The sequence below is a fragment of the Danio rerio genome, chromosome 4, assembly GCF_049306965.1.
Source record: "Danio rerio strain Tuebingen ecotype United States chromosome 4, GRCz12tu, whole genome shotgun sequence".
In the NCBI taxonomy this organism is placed as follows: Eukaryota; Metazoa; Chordata; class Actinopteri; order Cypriniformes; family Danionidae; genus Danio; species Danio rerio.
The window spans coordinates 5,346,629-5,374,043 of NC_133179.1; the positions used below are offsets into that span (position 1 = coordinate 5,346,629).

A 27,415-nucleotide genomic window follows, 5' to 3' on the forward strand; every position below is an offset into this window, starting at 1 on the left:
TTGTTGTTTTTCTGATGCCACCAAATGATTACTTTTTAAGTGTATCCAGTATAAAGTGACAACCTCCAGAAAAGGTTATTATTTTTTTTACACTTTATTTCTTTGCAATTTACATTTATGCATGTGAATTGCCTTTCTGACATATTCTTTACAGTTTTTAGATGGTTTACAATTACAGTAGTTTTACAATTATAATCATTTACAATTACAAAAAAAAAACATAGTCACACTTTATCTGGATGGTCTGCTTGTTGAATTTAAGTTACATTGCATTTACATGGCATCTAAATCTCAATCGATTATAAGTAAGTGTTGGGATTAGGGTTGGTGTAAGTTGACATGTACTTGCTAAGTTTCTCGTAGTCAATCAAATGTCTGTTGAAGGAGCAGTATTAACATTGAGCAGACAGTCTACTAATACTCAAATGGACCGTCAAAATAAAGTGTGTCCAAAAACTTTCATACTTTACAATTATATTATGCTTATAATAGTTTACAATTACAGTGTTTGCCATTTCCACATTGATTTATTAAATAGTAGCTCTTGCAATAATTATTCCTAACAGATGAATTATATCTATTTTAAATCCTGGTTAGCAGGACGTGACCCAAAAATATACTTTATCAGTATCTAAACACTGTCAGTGTCTAAAAAAATATCACACTTACATTGGAAAACAAAAATAAGAGTTATATATGAAGAAATATGAGGTTATATAAGAAATATAAGCCATTCAGTTTCCTATCTGATTTTCCTTGTTCCTCTGAATGCACAAGATGACCTGAGAAACCAACACCATGGTGATATTATTACTCTGATAAATATTAAATTCTGAATTAAACTAGCTTTAAGTGGACGTTGAAGTCTTACCAGGCTGTCAGGGTGCAGTTTTTTTTCTCTCATGGAAGACTTTTCCATCAGCCTGAGTTATCAGCGTTCCATTAACAGGTATTGGCACTTTCGTTCCTATCTATGAGAGTCCAATGAATGTGAATACATGGCACTGCATGTTAAGTGAACAGTTAGAAGATGTGATTTTGACTCACCTCAGCGGAAAGTTTATTCATGATTGCAGCAGTGTTTGGGTCGAGTCCAGCCACAGCCTTCACTTCAATCCTCAAAAAGATATTAAAATCTGAGAGAGTTGGAGAAAGCATAAAAGATTATATTACTTAGCCAAATATGCTGGAATTATATCATTCAATACTCAGGATTATTACAAATTGTCTTGACATCACATGGCTGTCACATACAAAATGAATGAAAATGACATAACAGAATGCATAAAACTCTATTAACACATGCAATTAAAATCATTTGTGCCTAATTTACCTGATTTCTAATATTTTTAGAAGTTCCTGTTTACATTGGGAATTATAAATAATGGTCACAGTTACAGGTCACAGGTCTAGCGTTTACAGAAATGGTCCACAAAAGAGAAAATATCCAGTGAGCGGCAGTTCTGTGGGTGCAAATGCCTTGTTGATGCAAGAGGTCAGAGGAGAATGGCCAGACTGGTTCCAGCTTATAGAAAGGCAACAATAACTTAAATAAGCACTCGTTACAACCCAGGTATGCAGAAGAGCATCTCTGAACGCACAACACGTCCAACCTTGTGACAGATGGGCTACAGCAGCAGAAGACCAGACCGGCAGCCACTCCTGTCAGCTGAGAACAGGAAACTGAGGCTACAATTCACACAGGCTCACCAAAACTGGACAATAGAAGATTGGAGAAATGTTGCCTGGTCTGATGAGTCTTGATTTCTGCTGCCACATTCAGATGGTCGGGTCAGAAATTGGCTTTAACAACATGAAAGCATGGACCCATCCTGCCTTGTATCAACGGTTTGGGCTGGTGGTGGTGGTGTAATTGTGTGGTTAGTACCAATTACTACTAATTAAGCATTGTGTCAACACCACAGCCTACTTGATTATTGTTGCTGACCATGTGCATCTTTTTATGACCACAGTGTACTCATCTTCTGATAGCTACCTCCAGCAGGACAACACACAATGTCATGAACCGCGAATCATCTCAGACTGGTTTCTTGAACATGACAATGAGTTCACTGTTCTCAAATGGCCTCCACAGTCACCAGACCTCAATCCAATAGAGCACCTTTGGGATGTGGTGGAACAGGATATTGGCATCATGGATGTGCAGTCGATAAATCTGCAGCAACTGTGTGATGCTATCATATCAATATGGAGCAAAGTCTCTGAGGATTATTTCCAGTACCTTGTTAAATCTATGCCACGAGGGATTAAGGGAGTTCAGAAAGCAAAAGGGATCCAACCTGATACTATTAAGGTGTACCTAATAAAGTGGCCCGTGAGTGGATACTGACAAATGATCACATAATGAAAAATGTATCAGTTAAAGTTCAAGTATCAGCTCAAGTTGCATCTATTTTGTAAACTATTGTGAAATACACTTTCATATAACCTTCTAAGCAGGAAACAAAATCAAATTTCCACACAATGTGCTATCATAAACACTTACACAGCAGCAGTGTAACTCAATTAAACACAAAGCATAAAGTGCATTAAACATTAATAAAAACAAACTGCTTTCTTTCCCCAAAATTATGATGATAATACCCAGTGGAACAGTAGAAAGACTCCATTATCTCTCTAAATAAAACGAAAACATTTGCACTCACATCCGCAGATGACTCCAGCATCTTTCTCATGGCCACAGCTGGTTGGACTGCGTGTGTATGAACAGCTCGTCAATGCAGACTCATCCCCAAAACAGCTCACATTATTCATCCACACTGTTCCTGAGCCCTGTCCAAAATAAGCTGCTTTTTTTATTTCCAGAACAGAGCGGCAGCCCAGCCGTTTACACACCACCGCAGCATCTGCCTCATCCCAGCCGTCATCACACACTGTTCCCCACTGACCATTAAGGAGAACCTCCACTCGTCCAGAACAGGGATTGAAGCCGTTGACCAGCCTAACGTTATCTAATAGTCACACAAAGAAATGAATTATTATCAGTTTATTTAAGAGATTAATTATGATGTCAGTTTGATGTAGAGGCTGGAAAAATATCAAGAAATCCCTGGACAAATTATTATTAATTTATTAAGTATGAGTCTGAGTAAAATGTTTTGTTCAGTATGTTTGATTCTAAAAAGGTCTGAGATTATTTCTCCCAAATTCTGAATACAACATTGTCATTCATTTATTTATTTATTTATTTATTTATTTATTTATTTATTTATTTATTTATTTATTTATTTATTTTATTAATTAATATTAATTTCTTAAATTATTGAAGTAAAATAAAATGGCATTATGTTGTCTAAAAATTAATATAAACATTTTAAAACATATGAACTTTTGAGCAATTTTATATTTTAAAAAAGCTCATCAGATGTTTACAGAATTATATATATATATATATGTATATAATTTGTTCTTTATATTTTCTTAGAAACTATAGCGAAGCATTTTCTAGTTTCCTTGTTTTGTTATTTGTTTATTCTGTTTGCCGCCTGAACCGACCTCTGCCTGTGACCACGACTATGTCTCTGGATTACCCCCATTACACCGTTTGTTCCAGTTTGATCAATGCCTGCCTGAATATTCTCATTCATAAACTGCACGTGGATCCTCAACTCTGTTGTCAGCATCTCAATTTTACAATTATATAACTGTAATGGGATTGGGGTGCTGACAGGAGAGGTGCAGGGTATATTAGCAGAATGATCAGGTAAGCAACAGTCAACACATGGGCAAACAGATGTATACAGGGAGTCAAAACATAAGGCGAATAGTCAGTACAGGCAACATATACAAACAAAACAACAAAGCAAATGTCTAACACGAAAAGGCAAGGAAAACGCGTTGTAATGTTCACAAACAGTATAACAAGACTCAGCAATGAGTGTCAAAGTGAGCAGTATATATGTGTGTGTTCAGTCCATGAGCAGCATCAGCTGTGGAAGTGTAATCAATGGAGACTTGGAGCAGGTGTGTGTTGCATGACTGGAACTTGTAGTCCATATACTAGTAGTCTGATCCTGCACAGGCTGGATCGATGGTGACCGAAACAACAATAATATAAAATAAAATAAAATAAAATTTATTATAATATAATATAATATAATATAATATAATATAATATAATATAATATAATATAATATAATATAATATAATATAATATAATATAATATAATATAATATAATTTAATATAATATAATATAATTTATTATAATATAATATAATATAATTTATTATAAAATAATTTATTATAATATAATTTATTGTAATATAATATAATATAATATAATATAATATAATATAATTTATTATAATATAATATAATATGATTTATTATAAAATAATTTATTATAAAATAATTTATTGTAATATAATATAATATAACATAACATAACATAACATAACATAACATAACATAACATAACATAACATAACATAACATAACATAACATAACATAACATAGTATAGTATAATATAATATAATATAATATAATATAATATAATATAATATAATATAATATAATATAATATAATATAATATAATATGTCAATTGATCTCTTAAATTATTGTATAATTTTAATACATATTTAGGGGGAAAATTTTTTGTCTTACACATGAAATCCAATACAACACATTATTATTACTAAATGTTCACACTCACCATGACAGATGACTCCTGCATCTTTCTCATGTCCGCAGCTATTAATCCTCCATCCGCTTGATTTACAGTCTCGCAGCCTTGTATCAGTACTAGAGCACTGCAGATTGCTTAGCCATACCGGCCCCGATCCCTGGCCAAAATAATGATCATTTTTGACCTCAATGGCATCTCCACATCCCAGATCTTTACACAGCACTGCAGCATCTGTCAGATCCCAGCCATCACCACACACTGTTCCCCACTGACCACTATAGAAAACCTCCACTCGTCCAGAACACGAGTTATTTCCATTAATGAGCCTGACAGGAGCTGAATCCACATTAATGAACAATAAAACATGTTTAGGATTGAGATAATGACTAGTAATAAATTGGTGCAAAACCAAATTTCACTCAGAAATGGCTAAACATCACAAACAATTAGAAAAAAGCAACACACTAAATTAAATATAACATTTTGCAGACATGAGGGCACAGATCCGATTTAAATCGAATATATTTCCACATATGAATAAGGCCTAAATCTGATTTGAATCCATGTGATTTCTTCCTGCTTATATGTACATGGGCCATATCTGATCTGTGCCACATGGGAGAAAAATATTGGAACTGAGTCACTTGAACCATGCAGTGTAACAAATGCAGCCTTTGTTACTGGTTTGTTAATAGCTTGCATTGTACATACAAATAAAGTTACCAACATTTTTAATGTAAAACATAAATAACTGCATATCAATTTTCCTTCATTTCTCTTTTTACTTGCATAAAATATAAAAGACTTACAGTCGCAGATGACCCCAGCGTCCTTCGAATGGTCAGTAGTTTTCGGCTTAAGTGATTCACAGACACTCAGTGAGGACTCATTTCCAACACAGTTTACATTGGACATGTATGTTTGTCCAGTTCCTTGTCCGAAATAAGCATTACTCTTTGCCTGTGCAGCATCTCCACAGCCCATCTCTCTACACACCACTGCAGCATCTGACAGATCCCAGCCATCATCATACACTGTTGCCCACTGGCTGTGGAGGAAAACCTCCACTCGTCCAGAACAGGAGCCGTCACCACTCGCCAGTCTCATTTTTGCTAGAAAGATTAGAGAGTTATAAGCGGATACTTTTATGGATACATTAACGTAGATAGTTCACCACAACAATGAAAATACAGTTTACTGCTATTCACTGTTTTTTAAACCCCCCAAAATACACTGTAAAAATATCCAGTTTTCATATGCAGTTTTCCATATTTGTGATTTATGTTTTAATTTTTCCACGTTTATTAATGCTTTTGAATTGCATTAAGGATCTTTTTGATCTTTTTTCTCAACAACTTATAACCTTAAAGTGGGAAACAATTACTTTTATGAACATTTTGAATAGTTTAAAGCAAGGGTGCCCAAAGTTTTTCCAATTAAGGGCCAAAAAGCAAACTTGATTGAGAACTGTGGGCCGAATAGACACCAAACCCGATAAATTAAATCTGCCATGGGTTATTTACTAATGTATTCGCTAATATTTAAAAATAACTAGAAGATGCAGTATCATTTTGAACATTTTATAATGAATTTATTACAGTAAAAACATAAACAATCCCAATTATAACACAATGGAGCTCAATGCTGAATTCGAGCTGGGTCTTCATTTGCTCCCAGATGTCTTGTGCATTGTCCTCTATCTGTTAAGTGACAGTATTTACATTACATTTCAGTTTGGCTTTTTTGCAGCTCAGCAATAAATCAAAGAAACAAAAGGCTACGTTAAATTTTAAATGATGATCTCTGTCAAAAGCATTCGCCCTAACCCTTCCCATCATTCTCCCACTCTTTTAAGATTGGATGGCGGGCAAAATCAAATGTTAGTATAAGGCAACTTTAACCTACCAGTCCTACTTTAGGCATCTCTGGTTTAAAGTAATATAGCTCAGCAATAATACAAAGAAACAAAAGGTTTTTTTTAACTTAAAATGACGATCTCTGTCAAAAGCATTCGCCCTAACCCTTCCCATCTCTCCCATTCCCATTCTCCATCTCTGTTAAGATGGGATGGCAGGCCAAATCAAATGTTAGCATGGGCCAATTTTGGCCGTACTTTGGGCATCTCTGATTTAAAATAATATATTTTGTCTGGGTTGGTGTTGTATATTATGCTACAGAATCCTTGTAATTGTGATTCCTTTTTTATTCATTATTTCTTGTATTAAAATAATTTTCAAAACTACTAAAATGTCAATAAAAGTCACTTCGTTAAATGGTGGAGCTGATTTTTTAACTCAGCAGATATTTTAAAACAATCTGCCAATGGAGTAAGCAAAAAAAAAAAAACTAACTTTTCCTTATTATGATTATTTTTCTTACCCATAAGCAAATTATTTAACTTATAAGGAAAAACTCAGACATTATGTAAGAAGGTCGCTGGTTCGAGCCCCAGCTAGGTCAGTTGATGTTTCTTTTGCATGTTCTCCCAGTGTTGGGTTTCCTCCTGGTGCTCAGTTTTCCCCCACTGTCCAAAAAAATGTGCTATAGGTGAATTAAATTAATAAATTTGTCGTAGTGTATGAGTGTGTGTGTGTATGATAATGAGTGTGTATGGTGTTTGCTAGAACTGGGTTGCCACTGGAAGGTCATCTGCTGTGTAAAACATATGCCAGAATAGTTGGCGGTTCATTTTCCAGTGCTGACCTCTAAAATAGACTAAAGCCGAAGGAAAATGAATGAATGAACATTCCGGATGTCTAGAAAATGCTTCATGACTTATGAATTTTTAGATATTTGGACTAAAAACAAGACAAAAAAAATAAAAGAAAAGGATCTTTTGCAGTGAAGTTGTTAGATTTAGAATTAATACAATAACCTTTCAGTAAATTCACCTTAAATAGCATTTAATTTGTGTTGCATGGCTCTATTCTTTGATGCTTTTGCTCCTTTCTATTACAATCCGAGGACGAGCACGAGGAAGACTTTTGTTTTCATTTCATCTAATTTGATCCACACAAGCTAGTGTATAGTCAGTTTTAATATTTTGAACTCTCTCCTTATTTTTGTGCAGGGTGTTTGAACTCACGCTGACAGGTGACTCCAGCATCCCTCTCATGTCCACAGCTGTTTTGTCCCCATCCTTGTGAATCACAGTTTCTCAGAGTCGAGCCAGTGGCACATTTTACACCACTAAGCCATACTGGACCAGATCCCTGTCCAAAATAAGCAGCGCTTTTTGCCTCTATAACACTTCCACAGCCCAGTTCAGAACACACCGCTGCAGCGTCTGACTGATCCCAGTTATCATCACACACCGTTCCCCATTGGCCATCGAAGAAAACCTCCACTCGTCCTGAGCAGGAGTTAGGGCCCTTTACTAGCCTAACAAGAACTAATGGACAGACAGAGGAGACAGAAAATAAACATTATGTCATCAAAAAGCAGAAAATAATCTATGTTATTTGGATGATTTCTTATCTAAAAATTTTAATTTGATGGGAAAGAGCAAACATTTCACACACAACAAAAAATCAATAATAATAACTAAAGTTTTCAACTCTGTGGTGAACTACATTAGGAGATCTTAACAGCCAGACTTTGGCAGTCAACAGCCAGACAAATATCAAAGTCATCTGGTGAAATTGTATTCATATCGTGGATTGAAAAAAATATTGCAATGTTAGATTTTTCCAATATTATGCAGCCCTGATTGACTGTATCTTTAGTATTGCTTTAAATCAGTGACTTACATTGGCAGATGACTGCAGAATCCTTCAAATGCGATAAACCGTACTGTCCTACTCTGTCGAACTTACAGGCAGTGATTGTGGACTCGTTTCCAATGCAGTTCATATTGTCCAGCCATACTGGTCCTCCACCTGGACCAAAATAAGCAGCACCTTTTGCTGCCGCAGCATCTCCGCATCCCACATCTCTACACAGCACTGCGGCATCTGGCAGATTCCAGCCATTATCACACACTGTTCCCCACTGACTGTATCCCCACTGATTATAGTAAATCTCCACTCTTCCAGAGCAGGAGTTCCAGTTATTCGCCAGTCTAAGTTTGCCTGAATAATATCACAATGAGAGCTGTTATCTTTTTTTTTTTTGCTGCTTAAGGCTTGTCAATAAAATTTCTGCATTATTTACAAACAGAACAGATATCTATGGATAACATTTAAGGCATAATGGGGAAAAATCTATCTGCTGCATCTACTAAAAAGACTCTGTTATACTGTTTATATATATAAAGTCATGAAAAAATAGGACACCCTATGAAAGCCTGGGTATTTTGTAAGATTTTTTAATGTATTTAATCTCAATTATACCAATACTGAAAGGTTAAAGTAACATAACTAAACAATTAAAACTGAAGAAAATACTTTAAGATCTTCTGTAAATGTAAATCTACAAAAATGCATATTCTAACTGAGGAAAATTTAGGACACCCTCACCCTCAGGCTTTCCTAATTTCTTCAGATCACTGTTTATTAGTGCTGGGCAAACAATAATCACTATTAATCCCATCTAAAATAAAAGTTTCGGTCAGGCCTCAAAATATTTATTCCGCTGGAAAATTCTGATTAAGTACTGTAGTTTAAATGTAGTTAAAAGTATAATAACTTTAAGTCTGAATTTGCAAGGGGTGTGAATAATTTTGCTAATAAATTATTGTGTTTACAATGCATATATAACAGCTTAAGTCATAATTATGAGCCCTCTTTTTAATTTTTTTTATTTCTCAAATAATTTTTATCAGATCAAGAAAAATTTCACAAGTATGTCTGATAATATTTTTTCTTCCGGAAAAAGTCTTATTTGTTTTATTTCAACTACAATAAAAGCAGTTTTTAATTTTTAAACACCATTTTAAGGATAAAATTATTAGCCCCTTCGAGCTTTTTTTTTTTTTTGACAGTCTACAGAACAAACCTTTGTTATACAATAACTAATTACTCTAACCTGCCTATTTAACCTAATAACCTAGTTAAGCCTTTAAATGTCACTTTAAGCTGTATAGAAGTGTCTTGAAAAATATTTAGTCAAATATTATTTACTGTCATCATGGCAAAGATAAAATAAATCAGTTATTAGAAATGAGTTTTTAAAACTATTATGTTTGGAAATGTGTTGAAAAAATCTGCTCTAAGTTAAACAGAAATTGGGGAAAAATTAACAGTGGGCTAATAATTCAGAGGGGCTAATAATTCTGACTTCAACTGTATATATACACTGTGATATAAAGAGAACAGGACCCAAATAGGACCCAAATCTCAGTGAATTTTGAGGCCCACCTCAACGTGATGAAGGAGTGCAGTTTTCCCCGCCCACCGAATTGATTGACAATCGCCATGTTTCTATAATAACATGTATACACACGTCCATAGAATTTGTTTTGCAAATTAACTGGGATTAAAATATTTGTGATTTTGTGATCTCTGTGATTTTATAAGTTTACAAGTTTAAAATCGTTTAAAAAACTAAGCAGGTTTGTAATAAAGACACTATTTAAAATCGCATGCTCAATTCGTAACCGCTATAATCACCATGGCTGCATGGTGTCAGTAAAGGCTAGGTGGAAAGGTGTGTATTGCAAACAGCATTTGTGTGAGACTCATCATTTCAGAAAGGCTTGATTAAACTTCACCACAAATACATGAAATAAACTTACTTGGTATTTTTGACTAATGACAGTTGTATTTCAGTTTCATCTACAGTAAGTCGGTCTCTGTCACCGACTGCTGTTTATCTACGAAGCGCATGATGAGAAGCAGATATGCATGTGGGGACGGTGGGCAGGGAGAAACAGCTCATATGCAATTAAAGCCCCATGCTAAAAAAACAGCTACAATGTACTCAGACACCAAAATGGGCAGATTCTGGAGGCTATAATAAATCATATGATGGGTATTTTGAGCTGAAACTTTACAGACACATTCTGGAGATACCAAAGGCTTATCTTACATCTTGTAAAAGAGGTAAAATAGATGCTCTTAAAAAAAAAAGCACTAAACAATTCTTAACATAAAAAGAAAAAGTTTAAAAAGTCTTGTTTTCTCAAAAAATATAGAAATTAACTTATAAAACGAGAAATAATTACTGGCCAGTTGAGCCAGAAAGTCAAAACTTAATTCACAATGAACACAATATTATTTTACTAATCTCATTGGCATATTGCTTTCATAATTGGCATTATAACTGGCATAATTTTAAAGCCATTTAATTTGGATATGTTTATGTTTTTTTTCTAAATCAAGACTTAAATCTGGTCTCTCAGTCAAAAGTTTCATAATTTAAAATTAATTACATATTCTATTATATATTCACTTCTCCATTAATACACCACTTGCCACAAATCCTAAACAGTGTGTGTAATAATAATAAAGGTTTTGTACTTACTCTGACAGGCAACTCCAGCATCCTTCTCATGTCCGCATGAGTTTTGTCCCCATCCATTTAAAGCACACTGTCTCAGCGTGGATTCAGAATTAGAACACTGAACATCACTGAGCCACACAGGCCCTGATCCCTGGCCAAAATAAGCCCCCGTCTTTGATCCAGAGACAGAACCACAGCCCATCTCTTTACAAATCACAGCAGCATCTGACAGATCCCAGCCATCACTACACACTGTTCCCCACTGACCATCATTGAGGACCTCCACACGTCCAGAACATGGGTTAGTGCCATTCGCCAGCCTAACAAGGGCTAAAAGAGCAGTGGAAATATATCAATCATTTGTTGGTAACACTTTACTTGAAGGGGTGTTCATAAGACTGTTATGAACCCTTTTTCATGCATACTTATGCCTTATTATTGTGTCTTCTGGAACTGTATTTGTCATTAAAATGTCTCATTGTGTCATTACTGTCAAATGATTTTTAACAACATCATTAATATTTTATTTTAATGACAAATTCAGCTTGTACTACTGTATTTCAAAAATCAAAAAAAAGGTAAAAAAATATTAATGAGGCTGTTTTAAAATTCATGACACATTTATAATGGCTTTACAATAGCATTATGCCTAGTTTTGTTGTCTTGGTAATGTTAAGTCTTCATGATTAAGACAAAAACAGGTTGTGAAGCATTCATTTATGTCAAGTTGTCATAACAAACAATGTCATCTTTGCATTTAAAATGTCAATAACTGAATGAATAACACTTAATGACAGTTGTAAGCATGCATAAAAATAAACATTCTTTCAAGTAAATGCTTATCCAGTTGTTGCATGCAATTAAGTTCAGGTAATATTTGCAACTTACAATTACAGACAACTCCGGCATCCCTTGAATGGGCACAGTAAAACTCTCCCATTGTCTTAGATCCACAATTGCTCAATGAGGCCTCATTTCCCGAACAAGTCACACTGCTCAAATATACTATTCCAACACCTTCTCCGAAAAAAGCATTGCTCTTTGCCTCTATAGCATCTCCACATCCCATCTCTCTACACACCACTGCAGCGTCCGACAGACTCCAGCCATCATCGCACACTGTTCCCCATTGAGCGTTTTTGTACTGATCGTAAAAAAAAACCTCCACTCGACCAGAGCAAGAGTTTTTACCATTCATCAGTCTGATTGTTTCACATGTGCTTGGCATGGCTTTGCCTAAAACTTAACATTGGGAGTGTTAGAAAATGTGCCATAGTCTGTAAATTGGTGCTTGTTTGAGTGTGTTGTTACTTACTCAGAAACGAAATAAGCCACACGGAGCCTGACATAGCTCTTGATTAATTTCCACAAATGAGATGCCTAAAAAGATGGATAAATCAAATTACTGACATTAACCAGATATTAATATTGAGCCGGACATGCAGTTGAAGTCAAAATTATATAATTATTTAATGCTGTTTAACAGAGCAAGGAATTTTTCAAAGTATTTGCTATAATATTTTTTCTTCTAGAGAAAGTCTTATTTGTTTTATTTAGGCTAGCATAAAAGCAGTTTTGAACAAAATAAGATCATACTTTAAAACTACTAATGAAAATTTGATATCTTAATAATAGTAAGCCAGTAGTTAACAGCATGAATTATCACCTAAACTAAAGTGTTTTCAAGTTATTTTAGGATTGTAGTAGTTTAATACTATAATATAATTGAGTCTTTAGTGTCATTTAATTAGGTTTACCTTTTTATAGACTTTCTGGATTCTCATTTTAAATTGTTTTGTATATGTGTACCATACATCCATAGGTAAATGTGGAAATGTATGCAATACAAATCTTTTAAAAAATAGAAATAGATATGAAGTGTATACCTATGATGGCCAGGTCTGCATAAGAGGCCACCCCATAGCCGATCCGAAATAGCTCAAATCAACATCAATAACCAATCAAAGGTAACCAAATGGAACCAAATTCAATAGTACACCAAATCTATCCTAATAGATGATAATTAATACCCTTAAATTAGCCCCACGGCTAATTTACTGTACTGAAGGACAATGGCCAATAAACCAAAGTCTCAAAACAAGCTCAATGGCTAATTAAAAATAATCCAAAACTAACCCTATGACCCAATGACCCGAGAAAATCTACCAAGACTAGTACTATGGCTAACAAAAATTATACCAAAACCAGTCACAAGAAATAAAAATCTAGTCCATCTAGTTCAATGGCCAATCAAAAATAAACCTAAACTAGACAAAACAAACAAACAAAATCCCAAAACTAGTCCAATGGCCAATCAAAAACAAACTTAAACTAGGCAAAACAAATAAAATCCCAAGACTAGTCCAATGGCCAATCAAAAATAAACCTAAACCAGACAAAATAAACAAACAAAAACGAAGATTAGTCCAATGGCCAAACAAAAATAAAACAAAACTAGATAAAAAACAAACAAACAAACAAATCCCAGGACTAGACCAAAGGCCAATAAAAAATAAAATATCAAGATTAGTCCAATGGTCAATCAAAAATAAAACTAAACTAGACTAAACAAACAAACACAATCCCAAGACTAGTCCAATGGCCAAACAAAAGTAAATCAAAACTAGACAAAACTAACAAACAAACAAATCTCAAAACAAGTCCAATGGAAAATCAAGAATAAAATATCAAGACTAGTCCAATGGCCAATCAAAAATAAACGTAAACTAGACAAAACAAACAAAACCCCAAGAACAGTCCAATGGCCAAACAAAAGTAAACCTAAACTAGACAAAACAAACAATTCAAATCCCAAATCTAGTCCAATGGCCAATCAAAAATCAAATCATGAGACTAGTCTAATGGCTATTCAAAAATATCCCAAAACTAGATCAATGAAAACAGTAAATTAAAAAATTACAATATACCAAAACAATCACAATGACCTATATTCAGTATATCAACACTCCAAATATGCCACCTCCATAAATGAAATAAATGTATTTTAGTCACTCTGATGCATTATCCTAAATATCAACTTGAAAATCAACATCAACATCAACCATTTCATCCAACTATAAGTTCTTTATTATGTCAAAATAAACTAAATACAATGGAAACACTACTTTACAACCCTGTTTACATCATGCTATCAAATGTTTTCAATTGATCCACATTTGCAAAAAAAAAAAAATCACTAATAAAATAGAAAAAAAACTTTTGATATACTCACCTGCACCCTAAAATCCTCAAGCCTGCTCCAATGTTCCTAAATTGGTATGTCCAGTGCCTGATTATGGAAAGTAATATTTAAATATCCCTCCTATGTTGAGGATCCTCCTAATCTTGATTTGGCTCCTCCCACTGACCCATTCTTCACAAAGTTGCAGATGCAATTAAATATATCTAACACAAGATAATAACATTAAGAAAACAAAACAAATGAAAAGTTCAATTAAAATCCATACAGTTTATTGATTTAAAGTTTATTACATAACTGAAGCAGACAGGGCAGATGCATACAAGTCATGCATTACACTGATTTGACTACTATTTAAATGGCATCTTAAGTCTTGTCAGTTGATTTGTTTTAGTAAGAAAATAACTTTGCATTCTGTCTTGAATTTGACCACTAATCCCTGCTGACCCTTACCCTAAAGAACCACAATTTCATTCATGCCAATGCAGCATGTTTTCTGTTGACTTGCAGAGAATTTGTTGAATTTTGCATGTGTTGTGCATCAGTGGGAAAATGTGCTCTATTAGTAAAAACACACAATACTGCAATCTAAATCAGATCTGTAAGTTGACTGAATTCAATTAAAACCAATGAGAAATATCTGATTATTATTATACAGTGATGACACTGATCTAGAATACCTGCACTCTGACAGAATGATGCTACTGTAATTTTGACAAATGCTCACATACACAAGACACCACATGAGTAAAGATATTTAAACATAAAACATTCACTTACCCCTACAACTTACTTATTCAGTGTCCTGTCTTCTTTAACCTGCAGGCAAGCTTTATTCAATCACTGAACAATATGGCTTTATATATCCATACTGTTCCTGAGCCTGTCTAAAAACTCTCTTTAGAGAAAAAAACTTTAGTACAAGTGTTATTTCCTTCAATCTTCGAGTTGCAAGCATGAAAAGATGTTGCACAGCGGCAAATATAAACTACAATACAGATTGTCCAAAATGCATGGTGAGAAAATTGTGCCTTTCAAAATGTACTAGTCCCCTTAAAAGGGATCAGCTTAATATAAAATAAAGTTAATTCTAGTACCTAAGATAAAGTAATTTGTACCCTTAAGGTACTACTGTGCTCCTTCATGGGTATTTCACACTAATCCGCTACTTTGAATTTTATTCAAACAACATTTGGCTTTTAGAGTGATTTGTTCTGATGAATAAATAATGCAAAGTATTTAGTCTTGCCTTCCCGATTTAAGATACAAATGTTTTACTTTCAGCTTTTCAGTTCATTGCAACATTAAAGTTAGTGCTTAAACGCCAAACTGATTCTCATTTAGATCTAATTTCCTCATTTGGTTTGAATATAATTCACCTATAGTTCAATTTAATTTAAGTTTACTTGTAAAGCCCTTTTTACAATGATTATTGTTTCAACGCAGCTTTACAAAATGTGCACATTACTGCATTACAGTCGAATTAAGTTAGTTACAATCAAATGTAAATTATTTTATATAAATGTAATCACCCTGCATTTTTAGTGCATATAGGTGATGTCTAGGTGTACATGTTTAATGAAGTGTATTTGTCTATAAGTGCATGCTGTCCTTGATGTCCAGAATGATTAGCATCATTAAAGTCTACTTAGTAGTGAACCATTTGTGAATGACAGCCTAATATAAGATTGTGAATAAAACAATGCAAAACAAATGCATTGGTATGAAGAGAGCATTTATTAAAAATTGTATATCATAAAAAACAATCAAACTCAATCACCTGAGCTATATTATTTAACAGCATTTGTACCGTATGGTTTTACCTTAATATTTTAGTTTCACAAAATCTTTAGTAAGAACTTAAATTAAGCATTAAGCCTATATTAAGCCTATATTTATGTTTTCATTGTGCTTTTCGACAATATAAGTCAACTACTTTAATTGCTTGTTTTTGTTTAATAGATTTAATCGCATGCAAAAAAAATAATTGTATTAAACATATACATGCTGTAAAAAGTTTGACTTTAAAAAAGAAAGCAAAGTCATTGCCTTATAAAGTTAAGTCAGTAGTTTAATGCCTTTTTTAAGTAAAATCAACTCTTTACTTTTTAAGGCAACTGGTTTACTCACTTTTTTAATGTAAAGCAACTACTTGCTTTTTACAGTGTACTTTAGATTTTGAGAGCAATAATTATTAGGTGATCTACCCCTTGAAAGTGTAAGTAATCACTGCATATTTAAAGAGATGTGTTCCTATGTGTGTACAATACACTGACTCCTTGCTTTTCAAACTCAGACGGGCCTGTTAAGCTAATCATCTTGAGTCTTCATTAATCAGATAATGGCAGAGACTCTGAAAATTATATCCATCCAAATTAGATTCTGTGTGGTATGGAAGCAAGTTTTCACCATTGATTTAAAAAATAAAATATAATCAACTTTTTATCCTACAATCCTGACTTTTTTCACTCCACATGTGAGTTTATATCTCACAACTCTTACATTTTTTCTAGAACTGCATTATAGAAACTTACACAATTTACAGAATTGTGAAATAATCTAAAACAAAATAGTCTGTTACAAAGTCAGAAGTGCAAGATGTAAACCCGCAAATGTAAGATACTAGTATTTTTTTTACCTTACAATTGACTTAATGACTCGCAACTGCAATTCTGGGGAAATAGGTCCACTCTACATACTCTTTTCCTGCAATTATGAATATGTATTTCACAATTCAGTTTTAGTATGTATCATGCAACTCTAAAAAAAAAAAAAAGTAAAAAATAAAATAAAAAATGTTGTTAGTTTATATCTGCTCTATAAAACTTTTTTCTTGCAAATATTAAATATATTATTATTTATGAATCAAATTTTAAAACCAGAATTGCACGTTTATATCTGGGTTATACACTATTTTAACATTTTTCTTGAAATTATGATGATATATATTTCACAATTCTGTCTTAATTGTAGAGTTTGTATCATGCAGAATTTAGAAATAAAGACATGTGGGTTTTCGTCTCTGCATGATCTGAAACAAAGAGTGTTGTGTGTTGCTCAGCCTCCCACAGCTCTAAATACTTTACCTGATCGATAAACATAGGTGGAAAACACCTCCATGTTTTACATTTTCTCGAACAGACTTGTACTGTAATGTTTGGGAGGTTTTTAGGATGATCATGTGACACTGATCGCTTTGGCCCATTCAGGAGGTTTGCTGTTGTATGGAATGTGGTGAGTTTCAGCTGCTGTTTTTCTTTGTGTGTTTTCCATCACTTCATCTGCCTTAATGCTAATATCATCAGCTTGACCGGATCCTCTTCCTGCTGACCACACTGGACACTCCAGATCAGGACTCACTGAATAAGGGTTCTCCAAAACTCTAAGCACCCGTTGAACCTGAACACATTTGGACTATTGTTAATGCTTTGGCATTAAATATACAAAATTCGCTGCATATAAATTAAAACCACTGACCTCTGAGAAATCACCCTTTTCAGCTGCATCAATTGCATTCTGGGCAATATAGTTACGCAAAACCACAGCAGGATTGGTGGAGTTCATAAATCGAACCCTTTCTTTTTCTACTGAAGCAGGGTCACTTGCTTGATTACATTCAAAAGCCAGACGTTTCCTAAAGTGGTGAACAGAAAAAACGAGCTCAAAGCACTTGGATGTTTTGTTTAATACTCATATATTAATGAATATTTGAGGAGTTCAGATGCAAAAACCTCTAAAACTTTTTTCTCAGACTCTCATGTTTAGTACTTTCACTTTTATGACAAAGCATAGGTTATTTTCATTGCCTTTAATGTCAAACAACTGAAAATAAACATAGGGGACTGAGAAAAAAAATGCTCATTTTAGATAAAAAATTGAGATGGCACTTATAATAATAATAGTTCATTTTATTTATAAATGGCGCCTTTCTGGACACCCAAGGTCGCCTTACAGTAAGCATCAGCAGACATGCTAAACAACTTAAACATTACTAAAAACAATCATTGACCAGACAAGTTAAAACGCAATAGCAAATATAAAAGAACATAATAAAAACATGATAAAAAAATTGTTAAGTAAAAGCCTGCTTAAAAAGATGGGTCTTTAGACGTGATTTAAAATTGTGAAGACTATCACTGCTCCTAAGATCTACTGGAAGTGAGTTCCATAGCCTAGGAGCCATAGAGCTAAAAGATCTGTCTCCCATTTTGCTCAGTCGAGTGCGAGGTGGTGCCAGGGTGTAGTTGTTGGCTGATCTAAGGGTACGAGAAGGGGTGTAAATATGGAGAAGTTCAGTGAGATATTGAGGAGCGAGATTGTGAAGTGCCTTGAAAGTTAGAAGTAATATTTTAAAATCAATTCGATACTTTACTGGAAGCCAATGAAGCTGATAGAGGAGTGGTGTGACGTGCTCGTGAGATGGGGCCCTAGAGATGACACGAGCTGCATGGTTCTGAACCAGTTGGAGTTTATGGAGAAGTTTGGAAGGAAGTCCAGAAAGAAGTGCATTACAGTAGTCAAGATGTGAAGTAACTAATGCGTGGATAAGAATGGCTGTGTTATTAGTTGTGAGAGAAGGGCGAAGACGAGTGATATTACGCAGGTGGAAATATGCAGCACGTGTAATATTATTAATGTGACCTTCAAATGAGAGTGTGCTATCCAAGATGACACCCAAACTCTTTACCTGCATGGAGGGAAAAATTGTACTGTTATCAAGGTCTATAGTGAAATGATCAGCTTTATCCAAAACACTTTTAGTGCCGATGAGAAGGGCTTCAGCTTAGAAGTTTTTGCACGTAAACTCCTCATTTGCTTATTGATACCTGTATTGTTTGACCCATCTCTGCCAATGTTCTCTCTGCTTGACTTTTAGCTCCGCCTCACTGATCATCAGAAGCTCCCTCAGCCTGCCTATTTTCTCCAGCTGCTTGGTAACCTCTGGCTGATTGGCTACCATGTTGAACATTTCTGGATTTGTCTCCGCCATGGAGAGAATCATCTCCAACTCACTAAGAAATATAGCAGAAAATGAAATATATTAAGAAAACGTTTTAGGTAGTATTAAGTTTCTCCAAAAGAGTAGGACATCTTTTACATAGGAACACAAGGGAAAATGTAAAAAAAAAAAAAAAAAATTATCTTTATATTTAATGGCAGCATTAATTGACAATCTTCATGTCTAATACTATTAAAAAACATTCAGATGGACAAACACAAACTTTATTACATTTGACATTAATATAAGATACAAATTCCAAAATGTTTTTTGGTTAAATTTTACTAAACACCTTAAGTGAGCACTAGGGTAAACACAGGAGTTGAGAAAACAAAATAAATATGTTTTATTCCACGCCAACAATTATTTTGAATCAGTTTCTTTAGTTAAATTGTTTGCTTGACACTTCTGTAAGAAAATGAAATTGTTGTTTTGTTTTAATGAGAACCTACTGTATGAACATAAGGTCAACCAATCAGCTTTGATGCCAATTAAAGCATTAAAATAAGTAAATATAATTAGTGGATTATCCAGGAAAAACAATCATGCATTGTCAATATTTACATTCAATGAGGCTTTAGGACCTATAAAGTACTTGCAATCATATAGTTTTCATCCTCAGGTTGTCAGTACCTATGTATGGGTCATAATGCTTCATTCTTATGCATCAATGTTTTCAGTCACTAAAACAAACTGCAATGCAAATTCCTTCGGTAAACATACCAATTGTCTTGCCTTGATTTTCGTGCAATTTGCTGACAGCATTGAGAGAAGAATGCAGAGTACAAGGACATTAATTGTTTTGAAATGTTGACTAAAAAACAACAGAATCACACACAGCACAGTCTGTTCATTGCATGTGTTTGCACTATTTCTGGTTACATTTTATTTTTAAACATAATATAAGTTGTCCGAATTATTATGCAATTCTTTAAGCACTTAAAGACATAAACTAGGGTTCAACTAAAATGATATTAATTTACTTATTCTCAGGGCATCTAAGATGTAGCTGATATCTTTATTCAGTTGAACACTGAGGGAGATTTTTTTGTAATTGTTGAATCTGTAATTCCTGGTTATTCATTAAATCAAAAGCTACTGGCACAAAACAAAAATAAAACACTGATAAAATAAACAAAAAAAAACATTTAAATACACTGATTTTTTTAAATATTAATAACATTATTACCATTTAGTTACTTGCAAAAACAAAATGCTTTGCTAAATACTGTAATCAATTACTAGGAGCCATGGGTATTAATTGTGTTTTGCCTGTTTTTGTTTTTACTGACTCTGAAAGTTCCAGTAGACATTATCTTACAATTTACAAAACACCAATGTCCACAGATTTGGCTATTCCCTTTGCCATTACTTAAAAAATACACAGTAATAAAATCAGAAACTTACTATAATAATAGAAAAGCATTGTTTACTGTTATCATAAAATAAATGTACAAGAATACTGCATAATGAACTGTTACCCTATTTTTTGTTACACGACAGACACAAAGTGTTGCTCAAGCACTGGGCATGTATTTAATTACATTTAATTCCAGTCTTTTTTAGTTGTACTTGATAAGATTACAAGAATAACATAACATGTCTAACAATTTCATGATCAGGATAGCATTTCGACCTAATTATGAGCCAGGAAAAAAAACTTGTTAAATGCTTCATTATCCTGATAGAAAAGCACACAACATTGTTGATTGTTATGAAGTTTAGACCCTGAGAGGGTGCCGGTCCCCTCACCCGGGCTGCATTGTAGGATGGTTTGCCACCTTTAGTTCCTCCAGCGATGCACACTGATCCACAATCAGTTCCACAACTGAGTCTGTATTGTCTTTCTCTGCATGATCACCAACAGGGCTGGATATGTCACTGAGCAGACGAAATGTGTTTGTGAAGTCTGCACCTGAAATGAAATAAACATTTGGATTAAACGTTTAGAGGACTCTACAACAACAAGCATTTATTACACTTCACTGAACATGAATTATCCTGTAAAATTGAAGTCAGAATTGAATGATTAGCCTGATTAATAAATAATTTATTATTAAAGTAATAAACTATTAGCCCACAGTTTTTTTTATATATCTGTTAAACGAAAATAAGATTTTTGCAATGCACTTCTAAACATAATAGTTTTAATAATTCATTCCTGTTAACTGATTTCTTTTATCTGCCATGAAGACAACCTAATATTTGACTGGATATTTTATCAGGATACTAGCATTCAGCTTAAAGTGATCACTTCACTCACATCACAGCGGCTAAAATACACACAAATGCGGCACGACTTGCACAAGTGATGGTCTTTTTGTTGCAACCATTGTATATCCAGTGCTTATAGCTGCTGTGATGTGAGCAGAGCGATCGTCACCTAGTGTCTCATCCAACCGTATGACCGCTGTCAGATGCTCCGCAAGTCTCCTGCATATTCATGCTCTGTGACGGCTGCGAATTAGTGAAAATACCCGACGAGAGTGAATGAAAATGTGTTTTATGCATTATGCAGCTTGCAGCATCAAATTATGTACTCAATATCGGAGAATTACAATGACAAGGAATCAGTACTGTTGAAAAAATGAATTTACTTTGATTACTTTTGTGTCTTTATTTTTTATTAGAAAAATGTTTAGACTACAACAGATTAATCAATCTTTTTCTTTTGTATGATACCATAGATTGACCAGGCATACTTCTTCTTTTTTACTGTGCTGCATACTTTTTAGAAGGAACCGCTGACAAGAGGGAAATAGCATATTTTAATAATTTAGTGCGGGGGCCCTTGTTCCAGACTGCTGTCGAATACGAAGTCTAGACATGTCACAAGGAGCATGATGCTTGTAGAAGTTGTGAAATATATTGAAGATGCACTTAATTGTTCAGTTCTGCGGAGAAGGGTTGCAGAAAGAGGAAGTATGTCTGGGGTACAAGAGCCAAAGGACTGCAGAATGACTGATAAGTGACGTTACACCAAAACTCCACCTGTTAATATCAGTTGTGTATATATGCTGGAGTCAGGGAAATGTATGTTAGTTGTGAACCTCCTGAATGTAATTCTTGTATTGCATTGGGGTAATCTAACCCAGAGCTCTGTCATCGAATTATTCATTTGTGTCTAATAAATTTATATTTTTGGCATTTAAGAAAACCCTCTCCAGACTTTTTTTTTTTTTTTATTGAACAGGCATGGAATTGGTTTGATATTCCAACAGTACTCAAAATCAACTGCAAAAATCCTGATCGGAGCATCCCTAATTTTGAATTTTGAAAAACACTATATACAGTATAACTGCAGGTTAACTGCGTTTATATACTGCTAACCCTTTAAACAACTGATTCTAAATGTAAAATAATGATGTGCCCCTTTTGTGAAGCTGCTTTGGAACGATAATTGATGTAAAAAGCGTTTTACAGATGAACTTAAATTGAATTGAGTATCATACAGTCAAACTGAAATATTTCCTTTCAGCTGTACCTGTAATGTGCATAGTCTTCAACAAATCCGCCACCAGTTCCCCATCATCTGGTTCTTGTTTTCGCAGTAGACCCAGCTTTTTCCTCATGTTGCCCAGATAGAAGTCCTCATAAAGGGACATGAACTCATCTAAAATGACACCTGCTTTAATTGACTGGATGTCTGCACCAAGAGCTTCAGCCAAGCGTGCCAGGTTCCAGCGGCAGACATACGGCTGAGCTTCATAAGTATAGCGGCCCTTCTTATCAGAGGCATTGCACACAAACTCAGGGTCAAACCTGCAATTAAAGAGATAGTTCACTATCTAAACATAGATGGCTTGGCTACAAAAAAAGTTACATTTGGGCTGTCAGTGAAAATTTGACAGACAAAGTAACCCATAATTACACAACACATCAATGAATGAATACATATGTGAAGTTTTTTTTAATCTAGTCTGTCTAGCCTGTTTAGTATGTCTGTCTAGTCTCTGCATTTGACGACTAGACTTGTCCAAACATCTAGACATCTATTAGACTTGTTTTAAACACTTGCTGGGATTCACTGTAATCCACATCGCAATTGCTGTAGCTCAATAAGAGCTTGACCAACCTGTCCATGAAGCCGAAGGGGCCATAGTCTATAGTGAGCCCCAGGATACTCATGTTGTCTGTGTTGAGAACACCATGGCAAAATCCCACACTTTGCCACATGGCAACCAGTTTGGCAGTTCTTACAGTCACCTAGTAGGGTCACAGAACAGAGTGCATTTTTTTCACTCCTTTTCATGAGGATTTTAAAAACATCTTCCTTCATAAAGTATTATAAGCCATAAAATATCACCAACCCGCTATAAGAAGAACCAAAACAATTACCAAATTAGCTTTGAAGTTATGATATCTAATCTTTAATATGTATATGTATTATATATAGACCGTATCCAACATTGTCAATGTAGTCAAATTCATAACATTCTTATAATTATAATTTAATGTCTTCTTCTAATACTGATTAACCCTTGCTTTAGAATAATAACAATAGTAGCACAATATATATTATAGTGAAAACCTCTCTGAAGAAGGCAGCATTCCTCTCTTTGCGGTCTAAATGTCCTCTCTGTATTTCAGGGTAGAATGTTTCAATGACATAATCCAGAAGTCCTGCACGAATATCAGGCCGTCCCACACTAGGGCCTTGTCTTCCAGTGAAATCATCCAGAGGGTGGAAGATCTCAAACGAGCCAAATCTGGCGAACAACATAGAAAAATGAAAGTCATCATGAGACTATCTATATTACGCACAGTCAGAACTATTTAAAATACTCAATGAGACTACGAGTGTGGAAGTGTTTAATCATATTCAGAGCCACAAATTGGCTATATATATATATATATATATATATATATATATATATATATATATATATATATATATATATATTTAGAAAAGGATGATGCCAGATAAGAATTTTTCAATTTAATTAAGAATTTAAGTAATTTAGAAATTAGAGAAAATTAAGTATTTAATGAAGGGATCAGTCCAAAAATTTTATGAGACATGGCAACCTATGATTACATGTTTTGGGAAAAGGAAGACTCTCTCCTTTAACTGATTTATATAAATAAATCTGTGCAAACAGGTTTAACTTTGATCACCAATATGGTTTAGTTTGATATTTATGTAAAAGACCACTATAAATGTAACAGAATATTGATTTGTATTAACATGTACTGTAGGTAATTATTTATTTGAATTGTTTTTTTTTAAGTTTATTTATTTATTTTTTATTAATTTACTATTATTATTATTATTATATATATAATTTTTTTTTTATTTAATTATTTACTATTATTAACAATATTTTCAATTTTGCTATACTTTTATTTATTCCTGTTGTAATTGTATTTTAATTTTATTTGTTTGCTAATTTATTTCGGCGGCAATGTTCGAAAATGGGGGGAAAGTTACAACTTTAAATGTACAAAATGTTTTGTTAAAGCTTGAGAAAATCATCACAAATAAATGTTAAAAAAAAAAGAAGAATTTAAGTAATTTACAGTAAATATTATAGTGTTTTTGAAAATCAGTAAGGTAAAGAGTATTATACTGTATATTAAATGATAAAGAATGCTTCTGCATTCTGTAGTAATAACTATAGTAAACTGATAAACAGTAATAAATACAGTAGCATACTTTAGTTTTTACTACACAATATAGTACACTATACTTACTGTATTTTATATAGTTTACATACGAGTAGCATCTAAAATTAAAGAAAAAGAGGTATAATGGGAGATTTAAAGCAACACGCTGCAAAACGCTTGAACAAAATATTACAGTATAATGGATATTTCAGGATTTTAGGAATTGTTTCACTTTTATAACTTGGCATTGTGTCCAAGCCATGAGTCTCAAACTCAGTATCTGGAGGGTACTTATTATTTTTAGTTGAGTTTTCAGTGTAAACTCACCACTTACACTATTTATACTACAAAATTGCGTAAAGTAGTGCATAAGAATGCAATTTGGGACGCACATAGAGTCTCGAACACCTTGATTAGTTGCATCAGCTGTTTTTGGTTAGGGCTGGAGTGAAACTGAGCAGAGCTACGGCCCTCCAGGAATCGAGTTTGAGACCCATGCAGTAGTGTTGTGAGATTAGTAAACAGAGTTCTCAACCTGATGAAGGTGGGTGCGATTCTGAGCACCACCGAGCACCTCTCTGGTTTGAGATTGCCACTGTAAAACTCATCCCTCTGGACATAAAGGTCAGAGGTCACTAGAGATCCTGCTCGGGTTGTGGGAATTCCCAAAGCAAACATGGCCTCGCTGCACAGGAACTCCCGAATGCTGGAGCGCAGCACTTTACGTCCATCAGACAGCCTAAAATATAGATATTCAAGCTTTTAAGGCATTTATTGCACTTACTAATTTTTTTTAAGGTAAGTGGCTGCAAACACTTTATATGGGCTGAATTTAAACAAATTAAAGGTAGTAATGTTCAACTTCATTTGTTTTATATAAATTTAGCCCATATAAAATGCTTGCAACTTACCTTAAAAATGTAGTAAATGCAATGAATCATTTTTTTCAGTGCACATGTGTCATTATGGCTGTAAGGGTTTTATAACTGATGGAATGTTATTCTTGAATGAGAAATTTAATGCATCTATTGTTGGGTTAAGAGCGGATTAGTGCTCATTATTCAGCAAGAAAAAGGGATTTCCTTGAGTTAGACCACAATCCAGCCATTGTGAGACTCCATACAAATCCATACAGCATGTTTCTAAGAATTATTTTGCTGTGAAATGGAGTTCAAAAAACAAATAATTTTATTACTTAAGGATTAAAAAATGAAATTAATAAAATGTCAAATAAAATATCTAATGAACATTTAAACATTAGCAAGTTTTAATATTCAAAATGCAATTGTTTCATTATAGCCTATAGATTTTTCTGTTAATACACTAATCAATCTAAATATACAGCTCTTACTTGCATTTCTTTAGTAAATATAGCCTGTTTAAAATGTAAGTATGAATAAATGACTGTAAATTATAATTATTTAAAGAAACTGAATGTTTGCTAAAGGATCATGTGACATGAGAACCACACAGAAAACTGTCTTTTTTTTTTTGCTTGCTATATATATTGCTAATTAAATATCACCCCTTTTAATAACATTTTTGATCAGAAATAAGACTTGGTAAGCAAAAAACATGATCAAATCTTAATATTTGCAAATTTCTACTGTGCAAAATTGCATGCAATGTGAGGCATAAGCAACTCTCAAAGAATAAGGCGTCAGTCCAGCACCTTTAACCTGAGTTTCCCGCTTCTTTATTAAATATAGCCTATTTAAAGTTTAAGTATAAACAAATTACTACAAAAAAATAAGTACTTTAAAGTTTATGGAATGTTTACCGAAGGAACATGTGATCTACGAATATCTCAAAGAAAATGTATTTTTAACTTGCTATATGGTCATTTAGACCTATTTTAATAATGTTTTTGATCACAAATAAGACTTGATAAGCAGAAATCGTGATCAAATCTTAATGCTACCATACTTTAACTGTACAAAATTGCTTGCAAAGTGAAGCCAAAGTAATTACCTAGAATAAGGGGTCAGTCCAGCGCCTTTAACCTGAATTTCCCACCGACCACAAGGACTTGTTCTGTTCGGATCAGTAGTTTGCTCAGCCCCGACCTCCACCTCCACTTCCCCCAAATAACACACAGCCCCATCCCCCAGTTGTCCTGCGAACTGACCGAACTGGTGTCCACAATAGCAGTGTGCAGCGGGCTCAGACCCCTGTATCAGCCGAGACCCACTCAGATATTCTGCCGCATGTGGATCCTGTAAAACATCTTCCACCTTCAATCCCAGTAAAGCAAGAGCCGGTCCCGACAAGGCAACAATTGTTGGTTTGATCAGCGCCTGTGGCTTTACTAGAGAAAAACATGCTGCTTTTACCGTCCTTGAGCCCGGTTCTAGAGATGAATCCACTGGCAGTGCTTTTAAAGCAACGTTATTGAACTTCAGTCTTTCCAGAGGAGTTAAACTTTGGTCCATTCTGAGACTAATGAGAGCTGCAGCTGCTCTGCTCAACAATAACATAATCCTGTAGAAGATTAATGACTCAACACTGAGCACACAGTAGGCTACACACATCCATCCTATCTATCTATCTATCTATCTATCTATCTATCTATCTATC

General features: G+C 34.0%; 2 protein-coding genes across 8 annotated transcripts; both read right to left on the reverse strand.

The window, feature by feature from the left end:
* Positions 1 to 71: 71 nt before the first annotated feature.
* si:dkey-14d8.20 lies at positions 72 to 16,827 on the reverse strand. 7 transcript variants are annotated; one of them, XM_073946946.1, is made up of 13 exons: positions 15,026 to 16,827; positions 14,266 to 14,322; positions 12,349 to 12,413; positions 11,922 to 12,275; positions 11,055 to 11,363; positions 8,402 to 8,722; positions 7,738 to 8,043; positions 5,462 to 5,764; positions 4,680 to 4,988; positions 2,667 to 2,972; positions 1,048 to 1,136; positions 872 to 971; positions 72 to 782 (listed from the first exon to the last, which is right to left on the reverse strand). In XM_073946946.1, exons 3-12 carry the CDS (start codon positions 12,380 to 12,382, stop codon positions 879 to 881), a joined length of 2,424 nt encoding a protein of 807 aa, XP_073803047.1. In that variant the 5' UTR covers positions 12,383 to 12,413; positions 14,266 to 14,322; positions 15,026 to 16,827; the 3' UTR covers positions 72 to 782; positions 872 to 878. The 7 variants fall into 7 exon arrangements, 6 of the variants coding, with proteins under 6 accessions (XP_073803047.1, XP_073803046.1, XP_073803049.1 ...); XM_073946945.1 differs by having other exon boundaries at positions 15,013 to 16,440; XM_073946948.1 differs by having other exon boundaries at positions 8,468 to 8,722; positions 15,026 to 16,202.
* selenoo2 (selenoprotein O2) lies at positions 15,951 to 27,415 on the reverse strand. Its single transcript, NM_001348085.1, is given in 9 exon segments — positions 15,951 to 17,631; positions 17,710 to 17,866; positions 19,059 to 19,244; positions 20,984 to 21,146; positions 22,716 to 22,993; positions 23,307 to 23,437; positions 23,763 to 23,940; positions 25,374 to 25,577; positions 26,810 to 27,415. Coding segments are annotated over 9 exon segments (2,088 nt in total). The 5' UTR covers positions 27,370 to 27,415; the 3' UTR covers positions 15,951 to 17,400.